At 52.3% G+C, this 26,774-nt stretch overlaps 1 protein-coding gene across 1 annotated transcript in view; it reads left to right on the top strand.

Moving 5' to 3' along the window:
• LOC126570582 (protein Shroom) overlaps positions 1 to 26,774 on the top strand; it is a 183,528-nt gene that overhangs the window by 1,817 nt on the left and 154,937 nt on the right. Inside the window, exon 2 of the mRNA XM_050228447.1 lies at positions 6,655 to 7,862. Coding sequence (XP_050084404.1) covers positions 7,320 to 7,862 — 543 coding nt within the window. The 5' untranslated portion in view covers positions 6,655 to 7,319. The remainder of the gene's footprint in view (positions 1 to 6,654; positions 7,863 to 26,774) is intronic.

Below are 26,774 nucleotides of genomic sequence, written 5' to 3'. Positions count from 1 at the left end.
TTAGCATTAGGGGCGCATACCAAACCACGATCAGTAGAAGCGTTTGATTTTAGAACATTAGAATCCAGCAGCAGCAACAACTCCACTGCCAGGTTCAGCTGAACGAATGGGGTCACCTGGAGAATGGAATCGATTTTGTGGTTTACGAAGCCAACTCTCGCGGTGACACCAAGCAGCAAACAAGGAGTTGAGATACGGAGAGAGAGGGAAACGGCAACAGTACAAACATTGTGATGTTGTGTGGACCACGTTGTCGCGTTCGTTGGTCGAAAGAAACCCTGCTCTCCCACCCTGTGCAGCATAAGTAGAATGCTCTGCTTTGTGTACGGCTTGGCAAACAAACGAAGGGAGTTGTTTGGGCGGGGGGCCTCCTCAGCAGCAGCAGCAGCGCACATTCCATGACCAGTAAGGGGGGAGGGCTTTCGATCCACCCTTTGGGCGCGTGCGTTCGTGCCTTCAAATCGAATGGGGTTCTTCCTTGAGAGCGGAGGGAAAGTTCTAAATACGTTCCTTCTGATGCGTCGTGCGAGCAAATATTCCAACATTGTTTGCTCAAACACACTGGCATGGTATAGGCGTCGTCGTTGGACCACATATCGTCCCCGAAACGAGCTCGATCGTACTGCGCGCACCATCGCTTCCTTCATGCATATTCATCGATCATGCGAAACGGAAAGTGAGAAAAACAGCAGACCGGAGACCACGGAGACCCCGGAGACCGGGAGTATATGAGGAAACTGCTGTTGTTGTTGCTGTTGCTGTTGATGCTTCTTCAGTTGAGTTCGTTTTCACTTGGCTCACTTGTCAATTCTTCTCCTCGGTCTCGTGGTGGTGGTTTCCAAGGACACCACAGAGCCAGACAGGTACCGCCGCGATCCTTTTGCGCTTATTGCTGGGACAAATTATTCATGCATTCAGGTACACCACTCCAGCGGAAGACCGGCCTGCACACCTCCGCATCCCTGGAGGAAGAGCACAAACTTTACCCCAGGCCTAGGGCCATTCCGCGTTCCTGGCGCAGAACGTTCTCGAGCAACGTTCCCCAGGTAGTGGAGGTTCCTCGCTTCAGCGTTCACCGTTCAGCTCTGTTCGCGCAAGCGTGTGAACGGCCATCGACGACCCCCGGGGGCGGGAGGGTTTTACGATCGGAACAGCAACACCCGCCCGTCTCGGTGGTTTTTCATTGGAAAAGTGGCATCATTTTCACGCCTTGAAAACTTCATAATCTGCACGCTCCGGACGGTATCACATCCGATGTATGGCCCGGTCGATGATACACATTTCATTTCATTCTCTTGCGATGTCCTCCACGTGCGGCGTACCGGAAACACGCCACAGAGAGACGGTGCGCGCCAGTAAATTGGCGAGTCTCAAGCGTCGTGCACGGGCGCGTGCTTGCGATCAAATGACGTCAAAACCCAAGACTGTTGCGATATTCGCCAGCAAGCTCAGCCACACGTAACGATCGCAACGATGAAAGTGTTCGCGCAGAACTGAACCGGAAACGCACTCGTTTAATGTCGCTGTTCCGTCCGTACGAGCGACATCTGCCTGTCTCTGTGTGCGACATTGATAAGCGAAGGATACATTCGAAGGACACTAGGACAGCAAGCCATAAAACATGATCCAAGCGTGACAATTGGATTTTTAAGGTGCTGCTCGGCTGTTAATGCCAGCTTCTGTCAATGCCACCAGAGACAGAGTGTAATCGAAGCGATGGTTTCTGACCCCTTGGAGCATTTGTATGGGTGTTTAGATTTTCTGGGGTTGTGTCCCTCGTACGCACTTCCGGAGGACGCCCTCTGAAGCCATAGGCCGTGGAATTTCGATTCTCAAACCTGTCCCCGCCCCGGTTGCATCCGCCGGAACGCTTGACCCTTTTGGCCCCCACTCCGTTGGAGGGGCCAACAAACGGTCCAAGCCACGATGCACACCGAGCATCAGGCCCAACGAGTGCCCCGTTCCTGGCAATTCCCACCTTCTTCTTACGGTGTACGGTGCTAAACGGTTTCACAGGCCCCCAGGATGAACGTAAGAAGTGAAAGAACCATTCTTTCCGGTTTCGCCATCGCCCGGGGGTTCTTAATCCGTTAGAGCCTCACCACATCTTGGCTAGGCCGTTTGGTAGCGCTGCTAAAACGCCAAATAGATCGCCGGCCGCTTCACGCTTGTGGAGCGAAGGTGTAATTGGTTTCGCGAAACCAGTCGAGAGCGGACGAGCAAGTAAGTGAGCGAACCGTGATGCCTGTTGTGAATGTGCTGTTGCTAAGCTCGTTATCTGCGATTAGATTGATGATTTATCTGCCATTCCCCTTGGTCTCCTAATCCTTCCTTTGCCCGTAGCTGGTGATGAAGACAATTCATCATCATCATCATCATCATCCAGCGCTGGTTGGTGTACAGTTCAGGTGGGTCATCAAACGAGAGCGTCATCGTCGTCTCGATTTATGGCCATTTTGGCTGCCTCATGGCTACGGGTTTGGCAGTTTGGGAACCAAGTTCTGGTCCGAAAATACAAAGGAAACGTTCTTCTAGGGAGCCAAAGAAGCGCACACGGGGCTGCTGAACGTGCGTTGTTCTGTGCACGCTACGCTTCGCCGACCACCATTCCACCGGTTCCATTGTTTTGCTGCGTCGGATCCCGGTAGATTGCATCACGACGACGAGTGGTGCGCGTGCGTGCGTGTGGCTGATGCTTCTATCAAGATCATGCTGCAAAGCAAAGAGTTAGAAAGAGGGAGGGAGAGAGCATTTGCTTAAACGATCGTAATCGAATAGCGGCTTGTAGCGCACAGCGCGCCACCTGACTTGATCGTCAACTGGGGACCATTTTGGGCCCACTAACATTAAACTGTAACAATAATAGTTGAGGCACCAATGGGATGCAGTAAAAGCTAAAAGCACCGCGCTCTGGTGGTAGATAACGGGGAAATTCATGAGACAAGACAAGAGACGGTCCTATGTATGATTAGGAAGGGGAAGGATAAATATTTCAATCATCGTTAAGGTAAATACCGTGATCCTCCGTGAGCAAACACCGGGGCCCCCACAATTAGTGGACAATTTATTTGCTCGTAAATCAGAACACCCAGGCACGCAGCTTTCAACAGCGCCCGGGCGAGCTCGAGGTCGAGTGGCGATCAGACTCCTAATTCTTAATCACCACAGAGAAAATGAAAGAGAGAGAGCTGGAGCTGAAGCTGAAGCTGAAGCTGGGGAGAAAAGGTGATCTTTCACACGCAGGCAACGGCAACGGATGCGTTACGGGAGGATTACACATTGAAATGGTCGGGAACGGATGTAACGGCTGGCCGGGGAATTACCTCGTTGGCTTGTTGGCCGTGGCCGTAGAATTATAATTGGCTAATTGGCCACTAGTACCACCACACACATACGCCGCAGGTTGGTAGGTGGTTCTTCCGATGTAATGCTGCCTTTAAAACATATAACAAACACATGATTCTTACCCCGTAGAGTGATAAAAAGAACTTTCTCAAAGGATCCGGTGGCTTACAAAATAGAAAGAAGAATAAAAAAAGAACAACAACCGAGCATTGTGCGCTGCTAACTGCTTTAAAAACAATTGGACACCCCTGTTGCAGCATATAAAACATAATTCGACCCCTTGAGAGCTGTGCTGTGCTTCCAAGGCAGGCGAGGATCGAGAGAAAATGCTCTTCGTTGTGCTTTTTTTTTTACTGGATTTCATTTACGGCCAGTGCATTGCAATGAGCGATGCTACCAGGAGGCTGCAAGGTACAGCGAAATAGAGGAAAGAAGAAGGGAAAGGAAGGAAGGTTCTGTGCTTCCGAGATGGTAGCGGCACTACCTCACCAAACGCCAGCAAACGGGACGGTCACGGCGGCGCCATCGACCGATATCGACCATGAGACGGTCGGCGGCGTCTTCGGCCTCGTTGTCGAAGGTTTGCGCTGGCGATCGGCCTCCCACGGTGGCCGTAAGTGAAGACGAATCCTCGGGTACCTGTCGCAATTAAATGCGTGTTAGAGGGCATGCGAGAAGATGGTCCGATGATGCTGACGATGGTGATGATGATGATGGACAATATACCAAGGGATGCGGCATTGATACGCTTGATGCTTACTAGCCATCACAAGGTTACGATGCTAGTAGCATCGAAATGTACGATCTTTATTTTCGGGAACATGATTTTTTTTGTCTTTTGAAGAAATTTAAAGAAGTTAATAGAAAAATTACAGAGGTAGCAAGGAGAAGAGGAGAGGGGAAGAGCTACCGAGGATCAGTAATGAAAGGTTTGTGTGCTCCGGTGATTCAATCCAGACTGTGGCCGCTTCCCGTCGCATTCTTGTGTGGTATACGCGTCTGCATCTCCCTTTTAACCACCCCCGGGACGTACCTCTCTAGCTCTGCTCTGCAGCTCTCTCGATCAACGACTTTGCTTCAAGTGATCCTCAATATCAGGGTCCATAGCACGGTCATGGTGCTGTGCATCATCACGGGATCGGCATGGTGTGGAAAGTAAACAGAACATAACTTATCGGCCGCGAGCCAATGGAAAGGACCAGGGTGCGTTTTTGGTAAATGAATCTATTGGGTTCGGTTGTCGGATCGCCTGGCGACGACGACCGAAAACGGTTCGTGCCAGCAAGGATATACGCACAGAGAAGAGGCTATCGAAAGCGTGGAGTTCCAGAGACGACAGAGGGGGAAAAAGGGAAAAAGAAATGCGGGAGGGAGAAAATAAAGGGGAAAACACAAGACAGAGATAGAGGTCACCTGTGGAGAACTAGGAGGTAAGAGGCTCGCGTTCTTCGCCACCAGCATAAGGGTGAAGGTGAAAAATGTCAGCGCAAACAAAAGGAAACCGGCGGCCTGGGCGGAGAAACCGAATGGCATGACAGAGGGAAAGGGGCAAAGCAAATAGGCACAGAGAGTGAGCGCGGCTGCCAAGAAGGGTTCGTCGCTTGTGCGTTCGGTTGGGTCTTTCGTAGAAGTGTTTGCTGGATTCGTATCGGGAGTGCTAGGAGCACTTGAGCGCTATCGGGGAATGGTGAATGGACGGGCAGGGAGTGGAATTGATTGATTTTTGATGAGTCAAACGTTGTTATTGTTGGAATTTTGAGGCTTTTCCGGCGTCCTTTCCACGCGTGTTTGCGTGTCCCGGGGGTTTGCTTCGATTCCCCGATCCTCGGTCCAAAAGGGATCAAATAGCTGGGCGCGTAGCAAACAAAGTAACCATGGAAGAAGACGCGGGGTGCTTCGTTCTAGTCGCTCTCTTGAGTTATTCCTAACCTCACAAACACTGAACCAATCGATCCGTAACATCAAGTGCGCGCACTTATCGCATTTTATCACACCTCGCTGAGGCCTCTCTCGATGCACTCCAATCATTAGCATTACGCACGGAGCTAGGAAGAGCGCGTTCGTAGAGCGATCACGCGATCACTGCTCGCAAAGATAACAAAGCAAACATCAATTCACGTGATACGGTTTACTTATGGGGTCGGCGCAATTGCGCCCGATAATTGCTGCCCCCCCCCCCGTCTGGTGGAGTTCGGTATCGATTTCCATAAAGTGGTCCACTCCGCACACCTCCGATGCTTGGATCGGAGGTGTATCGATCGATCGCGTTTGATTTCTGGGTGTTGCGCCGCCACGCCGTGTCCGTGGGCTTTTGTTTGTTTTTGGACTGCCATCTGCGTGTGCGCTCATATGGAAATGGAAGGATGCTGCTCTCTCTAATGGACGGACGGGGGCGCAATTTGGCGCAGATCGCGGCGCGCGCGCGCGCCAGGGTTTTAAAAGCTTTTTTTTCTCTCTTGGTTGGTTGGTTGGTTGTTGGTTCCCTCTTGTGCCCCATCGTTGAGCCCCGGTTTCGATTTGGATACGGTCAAAGGCCGCCGCCGCCACGGAATGGTTGCGTTCCGGATCTGCGCCGCGCAAGTAGATTATCGAACTAATTTTCCATCGAATTTGCCGAAATCGAGATCGAAGAAGAAGAAGCCAGCAAAGAAAAAAAAAAACAAAACGAACCCCAGAGAGGGAAATGCGCGTGGGTTGGGTTGGATTGGATGGTGCGCTTTTCCAGCCCCAGGCGCAAAGTGGCCAACGCCGATAATGCTGATTTCGAAAGTGATCTCGATCTGGCAGCTGATGATTGTGTTGCTACAGACCGATCCATACCGATCGGTCGCGGCCAGAAGAGGTCCCGGTAGTGGCTCCAGTCCAGCCTGCTCTAGATTTCGGAACTCCGTCCTTTTGAGAGTCAAACTGAAAATGGAAACTGAAGGAAAAGCCTCGCAGAGAGCTTCACTTTTTTCCCTTTTCGGGCAGGAAAAGTTAAGCAGGGAAAGTAGTACCCTCCTGGCCCTCTCCAGGCCAGCCGGATCTAAGTTGAGCTTTTGCTTTGATACTGCAGCAGACCCCTCTCTCGGGTCCCTCTCCCTCCAGCCACAGAGGGCCAGAGTGCGTGCGAAAGGGCAAATCGAAATCGCGCGCACGATGCCTTTTGTTTTCCAACTCGCGCGCGGCGCTCACATCTTCTTATCATCATTGTGCGGTACCCCTGCTCGCTCGGTGTTTGATCCATTTTTCTAATTATCTTCTTCTTCTTGTTTCTTTTTTTTCTCTTTTCCCTCTCTTGCCCTATGACCTCACCACACAATCACACAGAGCGACTAGTGCGCAGTGGCGCGAAAGCAAAACTGCCTGTGACCTGAGTGGGGCGCTCCCCGGAATCCTCAACTAACGCCAGCCCGGGAAAATGTGAAGAAGAAAAGCACCGCTTGAGGGTGGATCGGTGGTTTGGCAATCGACCAGGGCAGCCCACACACAGAGCGGCGGGGGAGGGCCGGCCTGCACCGCATTGCATTGTTGTTCGAGGGCCGCGAGCGTGAAAAGCGGAGTGAAAATATAACATTTTTTTCTCAGCCCCTCAGCTCAGCCCGGCTGAAAAGTGAAGCGGATGATGATCGCGAACGTGAACGCGAACGCGAACGCGATGCTGCTGATGATGATGCTGCGGCTGCTGATGAGAAGGTGATGCCGACGCCCGAAGGCAAAGTGTGAAATCGTGTGTTTTGAGTGCGTGCGTGTGGCAAAAGAAGAAGAAGAAGAAAGAAGAAAGAAGAAAGAAGAAGTAAAAGAAGGTGATATCAGAGGCGTGTGTGGGTGGTGGGAGCGTGAATTTGAAGGAAAATTTTCGGCGATTTCGGCGGGTGGAAAACTGGTGCGCGCGCGCGATCGCTCCTAGACAGCGTGTGTCTCGTGTGTGCGCGTGTTCGCGTTATTAGTGTAAAAGTGTGTGCGCGCGAGTGTCTATGTGTGTTTGAGGCACAATGGAAACGTCACGTTACGGTGGAGGAGGAGTTGCGGTCGCTACACCGCCAGTACCGTCCACCAACGCACCGCCAAGCATCACTTCAGAGATGAGTTCGAGCGGTGCGGCTACGGCTACTGCTGCAGGTGGTGGTGGTGCTGGACCTCCTGCGGTCACTAGTGGTGGAAACATGCAGCAGCCACCGTCGAGTGCAACGGCAGTAGGCGGTGCATCTCAACCAACGTCAAACAACGTCAACAACAACAGCAACAACAACAATAGTGCGAACAATCTGAAACGCAACAGTATGCGACCGAGTCACGATCCGACGCCCGGTTCGTCTTCATCGTCGTCCTCATCGTCGTCTTCATCGTCTTCATCGTCGTCGGTGGCTTCGCAGCACCAGTCCAGCGCCTTGGGTGGTGGAGCTACAGCATCATCGATGCCACCAGCAATGCCATCCGAGTCATCGGTGGCCACGGCGATGGCGGTCATCGACACGAGCGCCTCCACCGTTTCCTATCACCGGCGGCCGGCATATCCGGATGCGACAACACAGCAGGTGAGCAGCGCGCGCACGCTAGAAGCACACTCCCATTACACCGAATCGTTTCGTCTCTTCTGTCCTCCCTCTGCGCTTCCGGTTATGTGTGGCCAGTGGTGCTGTAACAAGCAGCGTATCGGCGCAACAAATGACAAATGTGCCACTTCCGGTGCACCGGACTCAATGTTTATTAAGTTATTTGTTTGTATTCGCTTCACTTACCATCAGAAGGACATCATCGCGATCGAAGGCCTCACGCCAAACGTTGCCAAACGCTGTTGATCCCTTTCATGGTCAACGGAGGTGACGCTGAGCTACGGGGAGGGAGGCAGCTAACTTGAAAATGCTTTCTAGCGAACGTAAAATGCAAATTCCTTCTCTCACGCGCTGCTAAGTGCAGGTGTGTGTTGTGGTTGTGGATTGCAGCCCCGCGATTGCAGTCGCTCGCAATCTTATCGTGATCGATCGTGCAACACGGATCAACCGGGCTATGCACTAAGGCCCTAGGACTTTGAAGCTATTTTTATGAGCTCGAGAGAGACAGACACGCTGCTCGCTGGATCCTATCTTATCTCGATTGATTGATCGTGTGTGCGAGTGTGTGCTTGCGACTGTACAACACACTGAGAGGATCAGCATCGTACGGAGGTGTTAAACGTGTTTTAAATGCTCTCATCACACGATGCTGCTGCTGCTGCTGCTGGCGAGCGAACAATTAAAACTCGTTTTTCGTTTAAATTTATCACGAAAAGCTCGCTGGCACGCTCGATCGCGCCTCAGCGATCGTGATGTAATGGAGCTTCCCGGGAGAGAGAAAGAGAGACCCTTACACCGGGTTCCCATTTTGTCACGCACGCGGACCGGTTGGGACCCCCAGCCCCCTCGCGGATAATCCGGAGCGCCGCCCCCCCCGACACAGGACGCGCTCGTTTCGCGCGATAAGGAAAAGCGCTTAAAGCGCGGGTGGCGTGTAGGCGTGCGAGATCGTGTCGTGTCGCCAGCCAGCCAGCCAGCCAGCCGGTTTTGGTAAAAGGACACCTTTTAACGCCTTTTATACGCCGATTAACGGGACTCTGTGGCGGATGGTCGCGAAATGTTTAATCTTCTTTCAGTCGAAGGCGCGCGAAGCACTTAAAATGCGGTCTTCCGAATGGTTCGGAAAGGTTCGAAAAGCGGGGGCTCGCGACAGTTTTTGCTGATTACAATTGTGCTCCTCGGGCGTCGAGTTAATCTTAACCAAAGTGAGAGAGCGGGAGAGAGAGATGTGGAGGACGCTTTGCTTCCGTGTGCGTCGCACGCAAACGCGGCGTGATTTATGGAAGGGACAGGAAGTCACTAATGGATGGTCAGCGTTTGCGATATGGACGGGGCCAAACGCGCCACCAAAGAGCAGGTCCAGGTGAAAGCCCTGCCAATGTTTCACAGACGAAGATGTTGAGCGAACGAGAAGTTGTGAGGATTCTTTCTGCGGTTGGATCGCGATACCGCGATCGCGATCGATTCTGTTGTTGATTTATGTCCGTGCAAACAAAGTCGCAACACGCAACTGATAGAGAACGACAGATACGGGGTGGGACAGACAGTGTTCGCAGAAGAAAAAGAAAGAAAAAAATGGACAACGCGAACAGAACGCGACCGAGACGGGCATCGATCCGTCGATGATCGATAAATCAATTCGAAGGCAAACCAGATCGCGCAGATGGGGGGCCGTACAGTGGTCTGCGAGTGTCCGAGTGAGATCATTGAACGTGCAACGCGTCTCCTGGAGAGCAAGTGCACTTCGCGGCCCGAGATCTGTTGTGATCGTGGTGCGAAGGATCAAGAACGATCTCCCACACGCCGAAATGAGGCTCTCGTCGTGACAGCGACAACCATTTCTGGTGAAATCTCTTCGGCTCACTGGTTGGACACGCGCGCGCCCGCACTCGCTAAAGAACCGAACCATTTAATCTAGCAATCAATTAGCATTATGGCTGGAGAGGAATGGTTTGGTGCCTCGGTTCTGAGTTTTTTTTTTATTTGGGAAACTAGAAGGAGATACTCTGCTGCCCAAAACGCCAAATCGGAATAAATTAGCGAACAATCTCGGGGCCGGGGCCGAACGCTTTGGAACCGCGAACTGTCACTGTGCTGTCTGTGGACGACAGCAAAAAACCGAGAACCGGTCTGTGGGAGCGCCAGAATTCCGGGCAGCCGGTAGAGTGAATTATTTATCCCTTTTATTGTTTCGTTGACTTTTTTTTCTATTTTTTTTTCTTTGCTGGCCAGCATAGAAATCGAAATCCGAAGCGCGACCGAAAGCCAAGGGCTCGAGATGGAGATCTCGCGTCTTCGCATCCCCACAGGATGCTCCGCGAGATCGAATCGGAAGATTGAAGAATTTGAAATTTAAATATTTTATTGCGTGTGTAATCGCTTGGCTGGCGTCTGCCTGATTATATGATGGAACTGATGAAGGACGTCTTCAAGGGGGAGATAAGGTGGCTGCGCGATTTGCTCGTTGTAAACGGTTTGTTTTATGTCGTTTGCGATCGTGTAACTCGTCCATTTTTTTGTTGTTATTTTTTCGTGCGACAGTCACCGAACTGGCGATCAAAGATTGTGGGGGAACACGGGCTGATAGGAGCATCCGATAGCAGCTCGAGCGAAGCGATGGAAGCGATACATTGTTTTCGTTTCCTTTTTCATTCCCCGCGGATGGCGATCGCGGCGGCTCCGGTCCCAAAAGTGGATGACGATTTTTTCGGCGGCCTACCGGTGCGCGGTGCTCTCAAGGTCGCTACCGCCACCACAGGCACCAGAACGAAACACTTGCTTTCGCCTTCGAAACCTTCCTCCATTCCAACTACATACCGTAACGGAGGAGGAGGAAGCGAACGAAGTGTGCTGGGAGCTAAAGAATGAAAATGGAGTGTACGAGAAGGATAGGAACTGTCGATCGACTGCCGTTGCTGCTGCTGCTGTTACTGACGGGCTGTCATCAACTTCTGCTTGAGTTGAAGACGAAGAGAAGCTTCACTTCTTTCACTCTCTTTCTCTTCGTGTCGCTCTCTTTCTCTCTCTCTCTTTCCCTACGTGATCTTCCATCCTGTGATCCTCTTCCACCGAAAAAGCCCAAAGTCTTCGGGGGGTTAATGATGTTTATTGCAATTTTTAAAGATTGCCGGATGTTTCATCTTTGCTTCGCTTACTTTGCCATCATCTCTGCCGGCCAGAACGTCATCTCTGCTCTTACCATTCTTCTCCGCTAGCCCGCTTGTCCTCTCTAGCTGTGGCATTTCGGTGATCTCAACATTCTTGTCTTGAACTTTTTTTTAAAAAAAAAAGCGCCTGCGACAACGACGATCGACTCCGATCATACGACGAACTGCGCGGAACGAAACAAGCGCAAAATAAAAAAAAGTAAAATTCCCAAAACCAAACACAAAAATCATTAGCAAAATAGTCCAGCTTGTCCGGCACGACCATGATGATGATGATGATGATGATCTCGGGCTTCTCCGAGAGTTGGTGGTGAACGCGTTGATCGCGTTCTCGGGCATGACATTCGCGTTCCACCATCGCTGCTGCAGCGATCGTTCGCATTTCGCTGGAAAGAAAGAAAGAGAGAGAGAACGGAATGGAAAGGAAAGGAAAGGAAAAGGAAAAAGGCCACAAAACGCTTCCCCCCTACGGGAGAGTAGCGTGCTGCTGTTGCAGGCTGGGCCCGACTTGATCGAAGCGAAAGGTAAGCCGCAGCAGGCGACGGCGGCTATGCGGCAGAATAATTCGTGCAGCAGCAAGAACACGGTTCGCGAAAGAATGGCGAACGCTGTGCGAGTCAATGAACTCCCCCTCTTTGCTGCCACCCCACCAATTCTCTTTCCCGCTCTCGGCTCTCTGGCGTGCGCAACACAAGCTTTCCGTCTCCCTTTTCCATCCTGTGTGTTGGGGCCGTTTCTTCTTCGCGTTCTCTCTTTTTTTCCCATTTTGCGAAGAGGTTCGTCGCTTGGCCGACCGGCCGGCCGTTGAAGTCTTTCTCGATGATGAAGTTTCTCCGTTGCGTTGCGGCGACGAACGTGGCCTGCTGCTTCGTTTCGTTCGATGTGTTCGCTTGCGTTGTGCGCGTTCTCGTGCGAGTTTGCTGCTGCAAGAACGGCGACTTGATTCCGCGGCACAGCATAGCAGGCCAACGGGTTGGCTTGGCATTGTGGTAGTTGTTTGTCGTTTCGTTTTCGATCTGATTTTGTTTTTCTGTTTTCGATTCCGGACGCCTTCCTCTGTGTGATAGACCATAGTTCTAACCATCAGGCCTCGAAGTTATCGAGGCGACTGAGCAAAGCAACGCGGATTGCGGATTTGTGAGGTTAAGGATTCAGCCGGCCGGTTCGTATTGGTGTGCGCAACGCCAACGTAATTCAATGGGTCCCTGGCGGCTATTAAATGTAATCTACTCCGCAACCCCGGTTCACCACCACAGTTCTCACGCATCTCACGACCTCGGCGGCCGATAATTTCGGAGGGAAAAAGTTTCTTAATAAAATTATAGGAAACGCACCACCACCACACGCTCTCTTTCCCAGATATTATCGGCCACTCTCGTCTCGTCCGCTTTAGACCGAAAGAAGAAGCCTCTTGGAACTGCATCCAACAGCCATGGGCCGTGGGTTTTCGGGGGATAGAATGACTTGTGGAAATTTTCGACAAAAATCCTGCCCATGAAGTCGCGGATGAATCCAAGAAATCTTCGGAGAAGAATGTGAGTTCTTCGTGCGTTTTGCTTCCCTTACCTTGATCATGGTGGTTCTAGGTTCCATCCGAGGAGCATTTCTGTAGATGCGAGGCTCGATGAAGCCGGTGGCTTTTCGTCGTTCAAGTCCACTGCTAGCTCCTGGAGTATCGGCCCACTAGATCCGAGTGAGCGAGAGGAAGCGAGTGATAATGAAATGGAAGGGAAACTGCAACCAGCTGCCTAGTCCTGGGCCCCCTCGGGGGCCGACACGTTGTGGAATGAGGCATTTAGATTAAGTTTGCTGCTTTTTTAATTTCAATTCCCTCCTCGCGTCCATTCCCTCAGCGATCCACCTCCTTCTTCTCCTTCTGTGAGGTTGTTCCGCACTGAACACCGTATCCGATGAGCCGCAGGATGAATCTATTAGAGCAATGCGCTGCTACGTGTTCCTGCGAGTGTGCCCCGGAGTGTGTGCGCGAGGCAGTGCGGATGTGTCGAGGTTTCTATCGGTCCGATCTTTGCGCTGAGCCCAAGCAGGCAACACAAGGATCTCATCGAAACACGGCGGGGCAGAACAGGGGTAGCGAGTTCTCTCACGCCGCCGCCGCTGCTGCTGCTGCTGCTGCTGCTGAGGTCTTCAGGGCTAAGCTGTTCCTGGGAGGGCCATAGGAAACGGATGGATCGATCACGCTTCACTGATTGCGGTGGCGGCGGCAGCTACAGCAGCTGATGTTGAACCTGCTGCGGTTGGAAAGCCAGCCTGCCTCCCCCCTCCCCCCCCGGGGGCTCCCGGTAGAATGGTAAATGAAGTGATTAACAACTAGATACGCTCTCGATGCTGGTGTGTCTTGTGCTCTGGTGGCTGGTGTATGTGATGGTTGTTGCATATAACGTGGGGGTCCCTACCCAGCGGAGATCATCACCATCATCATCATCGCCGGCATTCAGGTGGTTTAAGAGGGTCCTGTCCTGGTGTGGAGCCTTCGCGAGCTCTCTGCCTCGTATGTTAGCTCCAGGAGGAGAGAGAGAGAGAGAGAGAGAGAGAGAGAGAGAGAGAGATGAGATCGCACCTGCCACCCCACAACCTCCAGAAAGATTCCTTCAGACCAGTGGAATAGATAGAACTGAACGGCACCTGTGCAGCTCTGCAGCCAACCAGAGCTGGAGAATACTGGGCTGGCTGGAAGGGGGGAAGCAAAAGGGCTGACCTTTATCTTAATCTCATTTGCATATCTCTCGGATTTCATCTCCCAAGGGTGGGACCAACCACCACCCACCGTCATCACCACGGCATCACGCGCAAACATCATCCATAGAATGTGGCCGCGTGCCTCTCTCTCTCTCTCTCTCTCTGTCGCTAGTTTGATCTTCCCAGTGTGATAGCAGCAGGAGCAGCAGCAACCAGAGGACCCCTCCTTGGGCTTTGCGACGATAATAGCCACATTCTGGAGTACTCTTTTCCAGAGGTCTCTTTTCCGTCTTGAACCATTTTTTCGTCGCTCCCCGGTACTCACCATTCGTCGTCGAAGGTTGGTTATCTGATGTCGAAGGAGAAGCAACGTTGGCTTGGGACCCGGGGGCCCTGAGCTCTCCTACGTTCCCCGGCCGGACATTGATGGATTGACGGGAGGCAGGTCGGGAGTTTTTGTCTGATCCAGGGGCGTGTTGGCACGAAATGGCACGCCACACCGGTGGTGGTGGTGGTGCTGGTACTGTGGACCCTGATTAGAGCGGTTTTTGGGTTCGTTTTCTTCGTTCGTAGATCAACGGAACTGGTTCCAACGGAACTGTTGTTGTTTTGCTTCGAAGATATTCCGCGAGTGACCTCCACAGATCGTCTCGACGGTGCAGACACTAACACTAACCATGCTTCTGTGTTCTACGATGTTTGTCGTCGTGATTAGACCACGTGCACGACAATAGGTGAGCCCCTCAGGAGGAGGACAGTAGCCCGGTCTCGTGGTGCGTCTAGGCGTCCAAATCAAACGCGCCAAACCTATCATTACCCGGCTGCTCCTCCTGCTGTAACTGTATTTCGAACTTATTGTTCCGCACGGTTTTTGGGGCCAACTCGTCCCAGAGAGAGAGAGATCTCACTGATAGACGATAGATAAGGCGCCCGCCCGAGAATTTGCCCGGGAGACCGATTAACGCCCGCACGCCCGGCAGGATGAACCAGATACGTCCAGGTATTCGAAGGTAAATTCGGGTGCTTTCGAGTTCTGCCTCGGAATTGAAGAGGAGCCAGACACAGCCAGAGAGAGAGAGAGAGAGAGAGAGAGAGAGAGAGAGAGAGAGAGAGAGAGAGAGAGAGAGAGAGAGACAAAGAGGCGAAGCAAATTAAGTGGAATCATCGCAGCGAAAACTATGGTTAAATAAGATGTTGCTCCATTCGCGTCCGCAATGTCCGCACCCCTTGGCTGTATGGCTCACGGGCTCACGGACCTCGGACTCGACTTCCGACACTTTGGCTGCTTCGTGGGCGCGCTCGACCGGATGTTGTAGCGAATTACGTTTTAATCCAATTATTTCAAAGCGCTGCTGCTGCTGCTGCTGCTCGTCGGCGTCTGCGTCTGCGTCCTGGTTCCGTTTTTGGGGCTCTTGCCCATGCAGTGTTGGCCAGCATCATCATGGCCACCAGATACGCCCCAAAATCGGGGTTAGTAGCAGGAAATGTTTGATTGCTTAATGCTTTGTTGCTGCTGCTGCTCAAGATCATGCGAGTGGTGGTGGGATTTAGGGGATCACCAGGAGCCACGCTTTTTGGTTGGTTTCTGGTCTCTGGTATTCATATCGGGAGCCAAATTATGGGATGTTCTTCTCTGACGAAATCGTGCTTTGATCTTCAGACTTCCGATTGAGAACGAGTACCAGGGATTTGTTCCAGAACTTCCAAGACAAGACAAGCAGCAGTCAGAAGAGAGTGTGAAGCAGGCAGTCTGTTATCCAAATAGCAGTAGTTGGCTGTCCTAGATTAGGCCTGAAGAACACAAAGGTGATATGTTAGTGTTGATTGCATAACTACTGGCTCTCGATCGCCCTCGCCTCGCCTCCAAGAACAAGAAGAGTCTGCAAGATCAAGCAACGAACCCAAGTCGGGGTCCCAACCGACTTCCCGGGACCCTCGGAGAGGGAGGTCATCAATGCAAATCCAGCCCGGTAACCGGTATCCCCCGGCACAGGCCGGTATCAGGCCTCGGTGCGCCATATCTCCATTCTCTCCTTTTGGCTCTCTCTTTCGTTCGCGCCCTCGCTGTCCTCACGATCTCGTGTCTGGTGGATGGCGGATGGAGCCGGTTACCGGTGACCCCGGGTGAGATTAGTTGATGCTTCGTGGGTTTACCTATCAGCCCGGCCAGAGAAGGGCAACAATAAGGAGGGGCGGACGAGCAGCCACCATTGTCTGAAAGGGGAGAGGGGAGGGGGGGGGGGGTCTGCAAACACCAAGCACGGTTCTGGCACGGTCGACGACGACTCAGCCTATCATAAATATATGTATGAGTGCAGACGCGAAGCAACAGAGCTCTAGTAGACGACGTGTCAGTGTTTGAGGTCCAGGAGTGGAGACAGAGAGAAACAGAGAGAGAGAGATAGAGGAAGCGAAAGGAGGATCACCTCAACGCCCATTGGCATCATGTGGTTCGGATGAATAGGCTACAGCATCAAAGATCAATATTTTATGTTGCAACCACTCGCACACACTAGCACCGCTAGCCAGCCGCGCTGGAGAATGTTGGCGAACGGAAAAGAGCTCTTGACTTCTTTTACTTACCTCCTGCACTGCCAGCGATAAGAAGCGAATGGACGAGCTTTTGGTTTTGGGAGAATCTTGGCCAGTAGAAGAGGAGCCAGAAGGTGGAGAAGGCGAAGCGCGAATCTGCAGCGTCGTCGTCTTGGTTGTCGTCGTCGTTGCCGGGACCAGTTTCGATTGGGAGGCAATAATGGCAACAATAATTTCGCCATCTTGTCCTCTCTTTCTCTCTTTCTCTCTGTTGTGTCCATCCTTTCGCCGTCAAGTCAGGTCTTTATCAGGCAGCCAGCCAGGCAAGAGTTCTTGGACTGGAAGTTGAAGTTATCGCCTGGCCGGGACATGGTGGTGCCACAGAAACGACGTTCGGTTGTCGTCCGCATCCCCATGCGCTGGACATCGTGCGCTGGGCGTCGATCTTCGGTTGTCGATGGCCAGCAGCCGGAGCAACAAAGAATGGCGTGGCGTGGCGCGCACTCAACCCGTCTGCAGCTCCAGCTCAGCTGTGTCCAGTCCATTGTGTCGTGTGTATTGGAAGCTCCCTTCAGCACGAAGAGATTGGCTTGTTAACGGAGTATCGGCCAACTATCGGCGTGTTGGTCTAGGCCCCCCCCCCCCCCCCCCCCCCGACTTGTTCAGTTGTCCACTTTTGGTTTAGTTTATGTACCCCACGACTACTACTCGACTGGTTACAGGTTCGTTACCGGGGCACAGGAAGACAGTATTACACGGCGAATAGGCGCTCGCTCTGGTGACCGCCGGGTGGGCACGCGTTGGCCTTTTCTCTCGATCTCGATCCCGATCCACGTTCCGGATGCTGTCATGTTCTGATTATCGCGCGGGATTCAATGGTTCTAACTGTCAGAATTTGTGTTCTTTGCTTGGTGGAGGAGCGTTCCAGTAGACGATATCTATACGATCGAAGGGACAACGTAACGGACCCCGACGCGCGTTCCTTGTGTGACCTTTTCACGAAAAGTGCCAACGCGACAGCGTCTGGAAGTTGCAGTCGCGCGAGGTGAGCTTAGGTCAATGACATACGGCACTTGCTAGCGGCCACACTATCTGGCCTGAAGATTCTCCTCCACCAATGCAGAATGGAACTCTATGGCGATGGCTGGCCGCTGGCTGGCGCTGGCTGTTGTGCCGTTGATCACGAGTGTGTCGCCAAAGGTAACGGATCCCCCCAGGTCCGTAGACTTGGTTCGCATATTTCGCCCAGGGAGGGCCCCGGAGCCCCGAGCCACGAGCTTTGTGCGAATGCCGCCATTGATCACAATCGACATTGTAACCGGATGTCTCCGGCTGGCTGGATAGATCGCAATGTCGCCAACGCGACGCGTCCGCTCCGAAGATAAATGAGCTTGGCTTGTCCTCTATCTCCCCCTGTGTGTTTGCGTCTGGATATGGATAGGAGTGCTTAACGATTTCAACTTTCCAGCTATGGAGCATCAAAGCAAAGGTCGTACCGTGCGCGACTCGGTTATGATTGGCAGAATTGTGTTGCATTCCACAAGATTCCGATTCCCCGGATAAAATGTGCCGGCCGTGAATTTGAAGGAATCCAAAAATAAAACTTGTACAGGGTATTATCAGGAGTGCCCCCAAAAAACGACCTACCTGTCTTGTTGTAAACCTTGCGCAGCTTGGTTTCGTTTCCGTTCCAGAACTTCTGGAATCCGGACCGCTCCCGGTTCCCCCGGGCCGGTTGCAATTTGTATGGATTATAAACTGTACCAGATTAGGTCCAGAAATGCCTCTCCCGGGAGCTGCGGGATCGTTGCGGCACCCTGCTGCGGCTGCTGCTACTGCCTGGACAGTGAATAACAGTTAAACTGTCAACCGTTAACTGGTGACTCCCTGTCGTACGGATCTACGCCCTCTCGGCCACGCAGGTGAATGTTCGTGGTGCGCTCGTGCTGCAGCTTTTCTGCAGGATTATATCGAACACAATCCAGGAAACAACTCCTACGCCTCCTTTCGGTGTCTGGGGGAGAGGGCCGTGTTCCTCCGACAGACAGAATCGCGTTCTGGTTTCTGGGGTTTTTTTTCTGGTGAATAAACAATACGCTTAAGGTGCTCCACTTTGACAGGGAATTACATCACCGGCGGTGCACCACCATGTAAAGAACGAGTTTTAAGGAATCCTCGGAATGGACCGAACACCACTCTCGGGGGATCCGGCCAGTGTCCTTGTGTCGCTTGTCTCCGCTGCTAAAAGCATGCAGACCCCCTGCGCTTGAGGCGCTTGAGTGCAGATATGAATATCGAAATGAAAAAAAAAATGGCTGGATCTTTATCTGGGATATCGTTTTTCACCTACTTATCCTACGTTCTCGTCTCAATGACGGTTCACTTTTGTTTGTTTTTTTTTTCTCTTCTTTTTGTCTCTCCTCAATTCGGTAAGAACTCCCAATGAAGCAAAATTAAGTTGTTTGTTCTGCTTCGTTGATTCCGGCTACAGCTCGTGGGTTCGCTCGTTCGGCCATTGCTTGAGTTTAAATATTTTGGCCAACCCTTTTTTTTTTCGCCAGCAACGGGTTGCCATCCGATACAGCCGCGGTGGTGGTACAGGTGAGTTGAGGGATCGACCCCACGCGAAGACAGCTTGTTGCTGCAGCTTCTTCCAGCCTTCTTGCTTTCAATTGGGGCTTCCAACTACTTTGTGGCCAACTAAGGCATCTGTCGCGTCGCTCGAGAGTCTCTCTCTAAACCTCCCTCGGCGGCACTGCTTCTCTCTCAAGGTTTGTGTGCGTGCGTTCCTGTGGAGTCCCTGGAGGCAAATCATTCCTCAACGGCACTTCTAATCGATCGCCGGCGAAGGTAAACTTTCTAATTTACTTATTGGCAATTAGGTCGCAAACGTCGTCTCATCGGTGCACGTAAACGGTGTTCAAACGGCGGCGCACTTTGGACATGGACATTTGTAGCGCGCCATGCGATTTCACTCGCCGCCCTGATAAGCGCTCGAGGTTCGATTACGTTCGAGACTTGACTTGGTTTCTAATCTACAATCGCAAGGACATCATGTAATGTGGTGCGATGGTGGGCATCATCTGGCGCGCCCGCGATATCTTAAACCGTCGTGGACGTGCGTCCGTAATTGAGATCGAGCGAACGTGGATCGAGTTCTTGGGGGCTGTGCGGTGTACGTGCGAGAGAAGTTCAACAACGACCGCGGTGTGCCCACACCTATCTCACAGTCACGTACATGGCGGTCACCGTACACACATAGACATAACTAGCAGGCCCCTTGTATAGCAGGCTCCCGGGGATCCCAGGTTGCTTGTGCCGGAGCTCCATAACACGAGTGCGTCGACTTCAACTCGACTGCGCCGACAGAGTGCCGTGGGCCACGGGGTGTCTCTCTGTCTCCTCCCGTTGCTCCAGCTCCTGCTGCTGCTCGGTGTCCAATCCAATAATGAAACGTAATAAATTAGATTAGGAAACTGCTAAGGAGCGTTGCTGGTGCAGAGAGTAGTGTGGGTCCCCGCGAAGCGAATCACAGCGCCACGAACCTGTCACCTTGGTCGCGGCTGGCTCTCATTTCGACTTCACATCACACATTCTTTGCATCACACATGACATCCACTTGGCCACAACTGAACTGAAGTTACTATGGGGCCAGTATTTCAAAGAAATTAATCCCAGCAATCTGGGGGGACACCATACGTGGCACTCGCTAATTCACGTATGCACCGCACCAGGTGCCGCAGGGTCTCGTCTCGAGAGAAGGTCTTCCAATTCCGAAAAAAAATGCGCAACCGGCCGTAGCGCACTCGGCCAATTGTATGCAGAGGCAGAGGCTTCTTTCTCCGGTTTTGGAACCTCCAGCGCGCTGGTCGAGAACGTCCAGAACGTGTGCCACGCCACCAGCACCACCATGTTGCCATCCTAAGCATGCGTTGCTCGGTTTGTGAAACTTTTAATTTGCTTTCGTGACGTGCATGTGGCTCTGGTGTCTCTGTGGCCAAGAGCCAGACCATGACGTGACGTGTGCAGATGCAGATTGAATAAATCATAAACCTGGCTGGTGCTGGTCGGTCGTTCGACGGTGTTTGAGAATGAATGACAGAGGTTGTGCGCCAGCGGTAGCGCCACAAACCAACCCGATGGTTGAGGTTATGGTAACTGAAGACTCCGTGTACCGTTTGAATGGTGGGCCGTTCGTCAGTTCAGGGTCGAAACTCATTGGTGGGGTCTCTCTCTCTCTCGCTCTCCGGTGCTTCAAGTGCAATAATTGATGGTGAGCAAATTTGAAGCCTAATGGCGCTGGTAATAATTACAATCAATAATAATTATATCTAAATTACCAACACGATCCTGCAGACCAGCACACACCTGCGAAGGTTGCTAATTGAGTTACTGATCTCTGGGCTGCTGCTGCTGCTGCTCTCTCTCTTTCTCGAGCTTTAGACAACCTAAAGGTTTGACCGCGCGCACTGTCCTAAGGCAAGTGTTAGTTCGGAGAAGAGTCTGCAAGGTGTGCGATGGTGCGCCACTTTGAGCGTTGTGGTCGTCGAACTTGTTTTGCCATCCAATTTTCCCTCGAATGGTCACATCCTCGAGATGAGATGAAGCAGAAAAAGCAACCATTTCCCGACTACAACCACTGTGTGTTTGGGACTGTGTATCGTATGACACGTGCTGCTTGGCCCGCGCGAGCTCTCTTCCTGTCACTAATGGGTGTGTCAGATGGTTGGCAACCTCCCCGTTTACAAGTTGCACCACCCTTTCAACCCCTTTCCGGAAGCTTTGCTCCATATCCGATACGAACCCAGGGCCGAGTAGAGTTTGGGATAGTTCCAGTTTTTTGTTGCTGTGTTTTTTTTTTTAAATTCGTCGTCCCATATTTGTTGCCAAGCGCCGCGTGGCTGTGGCCGAAGAAATTGTTCGTGATCGTGGGTCCCCCCTTTTCCGTTGGATGTGTGTGGAGAGAATTCGCAATAAGGAAGTCGCGGTTCCGCTCTTTCGCTCCGTTGAACTATATTTCGGCTCTCTGTTGTGTGGCCTGGCACCGTTGACCGTTTTTCTTGGACCGGACCCTGTGGCCTTGCCTGGCGATACCGCGTGCCAGCGAGCGATCTGTAATGTAGGTGAAGCGCGATACGAGACGTGACCAATTAAAAACTCGTTCAGCTTTTCAGCAATATAGACCCGGGATGATAAAGCTTATTGGGGCAATTTGAGTCTTTGTTTTGAGCTCGCGAAGCAGTTAGGCCACTGAGAGGAAGCAGCAGCAGCAGCAGCAGCGGCGGGCTCATCCGCGCGTCGCGTTTTACAGCTTTGACAGTCCGCTACTGCTGGACGCACAAAGATGTTTCGATGCCGGGAATGTACCAGTGGCCGGTCTTTAGTGGCCTTCGTTCTGCTAACCCGAAAATGAACCGAACCATTAGCACATTGGCGGGTCCAATTTGCGCTCTGCCATTTACCTTAACCTCACAGTTTATGACAGCTGTCAGCGGCGCAGTACAGTACGTACGTTTCGGTGTACGAGTATCCGCGAAAATGGCGATCTCTTGCGATGAGATGTGGGCCGCCGCCGGGTTTTGCGAACAGCGAAATGTTGCTATGCTGTTGAATGTGCACCGTTAGCCAAGGTCGTGTCAAAACCAGGATTTACAGCTGTACCTCCGTTTGTAGTTCCAAATCGCCCTTGTGTTGCACAATTTGGCCGATGCGCCGATGCCAAAAAGCGAAAACATTACCACACGAGACGCGTCCCTTCGCTTTGTGGGTACGGAAAGCTTCTTTCCAATAAACAATCCATCCATCGACACCGCGCTTTAACGGTGAAGCAATGGGCCGGTGGTTGCGGTTCCCTTTCTGTTGGCGCTGTTGCTGCTGTTGCTGCTGCTGTGGCCTTCTGGACCAGCAATGGGCTTTCTGCACTAAATCTGTTGCATCTGTCGGCTCGGCAACGGCATAACCATTAGGTGGTTGCAAAGTAATGAATCATGTTTGGGTTGGCAAACAACAGAAAGGGCAGAGCATGGAACATGGACCTCAAAGCGGCCAAGGGCCATCGGCGCCATCTTCGCTCATTTTCACTTTCCATGGTTGTCAGTCGTTGGCTCGCCATCGGCTCGCCGCGCGCTTTGACAGATCGGTTTTTGACGGATGGCCGCTGACGCAGCAGCCACAGCAATTGGTTGAATGCAATCGATCGATGGTGTAGTAGGCGAGGGGTGGTATTGTTTTACGAGTGCGATGGTTCGTGTAACCCTTCGCTCTCTCACAAGGAGCAGGAACAACAAAGTAGGCTGCCCGAGGAATCGATCGAGTTGAAGTGGCCGGTGAGGATCGATTTCTGGAGAGCGCTTTGCGCAAAACCTAGCATACCCCCTTCAAAGCCATCCACTGTCATGTCGGCCGGCGCAGCGTGTCCATGGTTACAATGGCGGCTGCCTCGGGTCGGTCACTTCGAACAAAACGCACACAGGGCAGTAGATTAAAAAAAGAAACGGAGAAAAAGGTATTGAAAAGCATTACTCTCAATTACTGCGAGGGTTAATGCGGAGGGGGGGGGGTGGAAATGGCCAACGGAGGAAGGTGGGCCCACCAGCGAAGGTTGGCCATTGCCGTGGCAGCCCTTCTGCTCTGCTTAAAATGTAACATTAATGTTACGTCAATGTGTATGTGGCGCCCTGTATGTGTTGACTGATCGGACACTAGGACTAGCCGGACTCTAGCGGACTGACTGACTGACAGACCAATCAACGTCAATGGCCGATCATGGCAGCACGGGCCACGGCATCGTGGGAAAACCACGATTCCCTCCGGATACTCACTCTCGTCGCTCATCACCGTCCATCCATGATACAGCTCCAGCTCTAGGCCATTTGTAACAAACAAGACAAAGGGGGAGGATCGCGTTGCACAATGTGTATGTCTGTTTTGATGTTTTGGGGAAAGTGATGGACACCATTGTTGTTTGGTGGTGGTGCTGGTGGGCACTTACGATGAATTACGGGAACCATCCGCTCTGGCGGGGGTCATGATAAGAAGCGGTAGACGGCTAGATGGCACGTCGCGCACGCCGCGTTTATTTATCGCCATCGTCGTCGTCGGTGTATGATGTCAGCGTTAGGCGGCAGAGCGAGTGAGTACCGAATTCTACCTCCAATCTATTCTTGGGCATGATGCTATAAGCCTCTTCTACGACATAAATCACGTCGTGGACGAGTACGGACCACGGCAGCAGCAGTTCTCTGCCTTTACCGAAATGGTTACCGATGCAAATAAGCAGATTCCATGGCGATGGTATATGGCGCGTCCCTATAAATTCCCCGCAAACGGTCATTGATCGCGCGAAATGGGTTTTCCCCCGATACGGGAATACAAACCGCGAGGGGCGGGAGGAACGTGGTGTAGCGATTGAAATTCTCTGCGACTGCGTGGCGAAGTGACCGCGACACGAAGCACCTTCCGCCAATTGTCCAGTTCCAAACAAATTTGGAAGTAGATTGTGATCGTTCTTAGACGACCACGCTCCTCCACCCCGTTAGACACTGCTACGCGGTGGATACTTCTTATGATCAAGAACGGTCGAGCGCGTATGACGGTCCCGGTTCGTGGTCGTTCACTTCCGGTGCAGCGCGAGAACCGAAAGTTGCTCCACAAATTGTAGCCTATAGCCACCAAGAAGTGCGTTGCGACATTCTAGAGGGAGAGGGCACGTTGAGCCCCCCGCTATCCGTTTAACTTCTGTCTCACCCTTTTTTTTTTGGTATTTCACTCATTGGCTTCCTGTCTGCTGCCGGCGAGTACGCCTTGGCGGTACCGGAGCAGCTGTAGAGAGCAACTGTAGTAACTAGCAGCTTGCAAAGGTATGCGGACAAGCTCAAAACATAAACCAATACACCACAAACACCACCAGGAGCTGGAGTGAGTTCACGTTTCATTTCCTTCTCGTCACACAAAACACCACCAAAACCATAAGCACTACGACGGCAGCAACAAAAAAGGGGGTAAGAAAATTGCGTGAATCCAGTGGCAGTCCAGTGGCACACCCGGGTGTGACAGCTGTCCGCGTGTTTCAAGAGTGACCTTCAGGAGGTGCTTGTGTCGGTAAAAAAAAACGGAACAACAGCACAACCACCACAGCGTGGAGATCGATGGTGATCTGAAGGGGGACCAGCACCAGGTCTGGCAGTTGTCCAGCTCCCCGAGTCTAGTCCAGTGGCCGTCATTGGCTCGAACTCGAGGTCGAACTTTAGCGGGGTGGTGCGGTGACTCATCGTAAAACCACGGCGGCGGCACAGCGTTTGCGGTTTTTGGTGAACCATTTTCTTGCGGTCTTGTGTGTGTCATGCGGAGTCCGGAGAACCTTATGGTGTGTGGTGGCCGCGGTGGCTCAGTATTCGAAGTAGGAGGATGGAGAGATCCGCACTGTGCCTGTGTGCTAAGCTGTCCACTTGATAGGTCGCAAGGGGCGCGCAGTCGAGCACGCTAATCGAGGTGAATAGAGCGTGCCAGCACACTGGCCATAGCATAGCTGGAGTATGATTTTTACTTCTTGTCATACTTCTACTGCTGCTCATGGTGCTGCTGGGGATCATATGGAGATTGTTGTTTGTAGAAACTGGTGAAAAGCGAGCAAAAAATAAAACGTCAAATCGACCGCGAATCACCCAGACTCCCGGGCCCAGCGGGAATTAGGTTACCGAGGTGAAGGATGAAGAAGGAAAGCACATAAAATGCGCAGGCCCCCCTCCTGTGAGACAGCCGGCATCGTAAGTGTTGTGGAACTAACGAGATGTCGTTCATACCGTCGTATGTCGGTCACATATCCCGACGTGTCTGTGTTGCCGCCGCACTTTCGGGTCATCTAAACAGTCCAGCAGCGGCTCTACAGGGCTTTCATGCTACCAAGCGAACCGTGCGAACTCTATGCAGATTTTAGACCGACAACCAACCAAGGTATCCCCAATTATACTTTACCGAAATTGTGCTCTTGTAGATCTTGTGAATCTTCTCTACGGATGCAAGGATGGAACTAATTAATAGTCCAACCCACTAGCACCTGGACTCTGGAGCCACTTGCTCCCTAAGAACTCTATTTCCAGCTGCTTCTAAATGACTTCCTTAAGCGAAATGCCTGCCTGCCCTCCGTATCTGGCTGAATTCGCAAACGCTCATCCATCACACGGATGGCCCGGGAGTTGTGGTGCACCATCATTAGGGTTCCGTTCGCTCTATGATTAAGATAACGTTCTGTGAATCCTCCTCCCTTTCTCCTGTCAGCACTAGGCCGCCGACTAGGTTCTATTCCCGGGGACCCCAGTTCCCAGAACCCTCGAGTATCGTCGCCAAAAAGAGACGCCGTGTTTGCGGTACGGCGGACAGCTGTGAAGTTTAGGGAGGGCTGGGTGGCGGAAGGTCATTAAACGTAAAAGGCAGCCATACGCGCGCCCAACCAACCAACCAACCAACCGACCAGTCTGTCACCACCCTGCACCACTCTGCGCGAGGCGTGAGAACGCGACGCCGCCGACTGCTCCGAAGGAATGTCTGGCTGGATTCGCGGATTCCCTTTCCAGAAACCACCACACCGTGCTCCGGACCTTCTCCGTCTCCTGGAAGAGGTGGTGAGGCCATAGACTTTTTGATGATGTGTCTGTTGATTCGTTTTGCCATTTTTATGGCATTCATTCGCCTTGCCTTGGCTTCGGTTTCCGTGGTGCGATGTGACCGCAACATAGTCTAGACTACTAGACGATGGGCTGCACCCGGGGGGGTTTGGTAAGGGTTGGTGGACGGTGAAATGCTGAAAGGTCTCGTTATGCTCCGCGGAGAAGCGCCTTGTTCTAATGAGATATCAGATAAGGCGCAAGGGAGATGAGAAGATGGTATACCTGCTGCTGCTGCTGCTGCTGCTGTTGCTCGACAGACTCGACATAGACACCACATTCCCAGCCATGTGAATCCAACTGCGTCCGATGGTTATGGCAAGGGAGCAGGAGTGGAGGTCATGGCTTAGCTGTTTTACGGTTTTGATTTCTGTTGTTGTTGTTTTGGAGTATCTTCTTCCCTTGTATCTCGCTTTCGCTTGAATCTTGGCGCAACGCTCTATTCGCTCTCCCGGTTGTTGTAGTGTGTCTCTCTCTCGGGAGGGAAGATCACGAAACGGATCAGTGCAATCCAACGACGGTTATGCGGGGAGGTCCAGGCATCTAAAACGGCCCCTAGCCGGTGTCTGACGTCTCTCTGGCACACAAACTAGAGCAGCAGTTGGATTAACGAAGGAACGTGGAATGTTTTTTCGGGAAATAATGGCCCTTGTCTCGTTGTGGATGCACATATCTCAACATGGCACCACGCGCACCATTGTGCCCGCTAATCACACGCTCCCATAGCTCCCCTTTGGCCTGTAAGATACTGCTCGGCAAAGAGTTCATCTCTGGCCAAGGGAGGAGGTTCTGGGAACTGCAGATGAGCCATGTGCGTCTTCGCGAGAGCGTCGTCT

This window comes from Anopheles aquasalis, chromosome 2, assembly GCF_943734665.1.
Source record: "Anopheles aquasalis chromosome 2, idAnoAquaMG_Q_19, whole genome shotgun sequence".
In the NCBI taxonomy this organism is placed as follows: Eukaryota; Metazoa; Arthropoda; class Insecta; order Diptera; family Culicidae; genus Anopheles; species Anopheles aquasalis.
The sequence above is the reverse complement of the archived record's forward strand: the minus strand, read 5'-3'. Positions and strand labels throughout refer to the sequence as shown.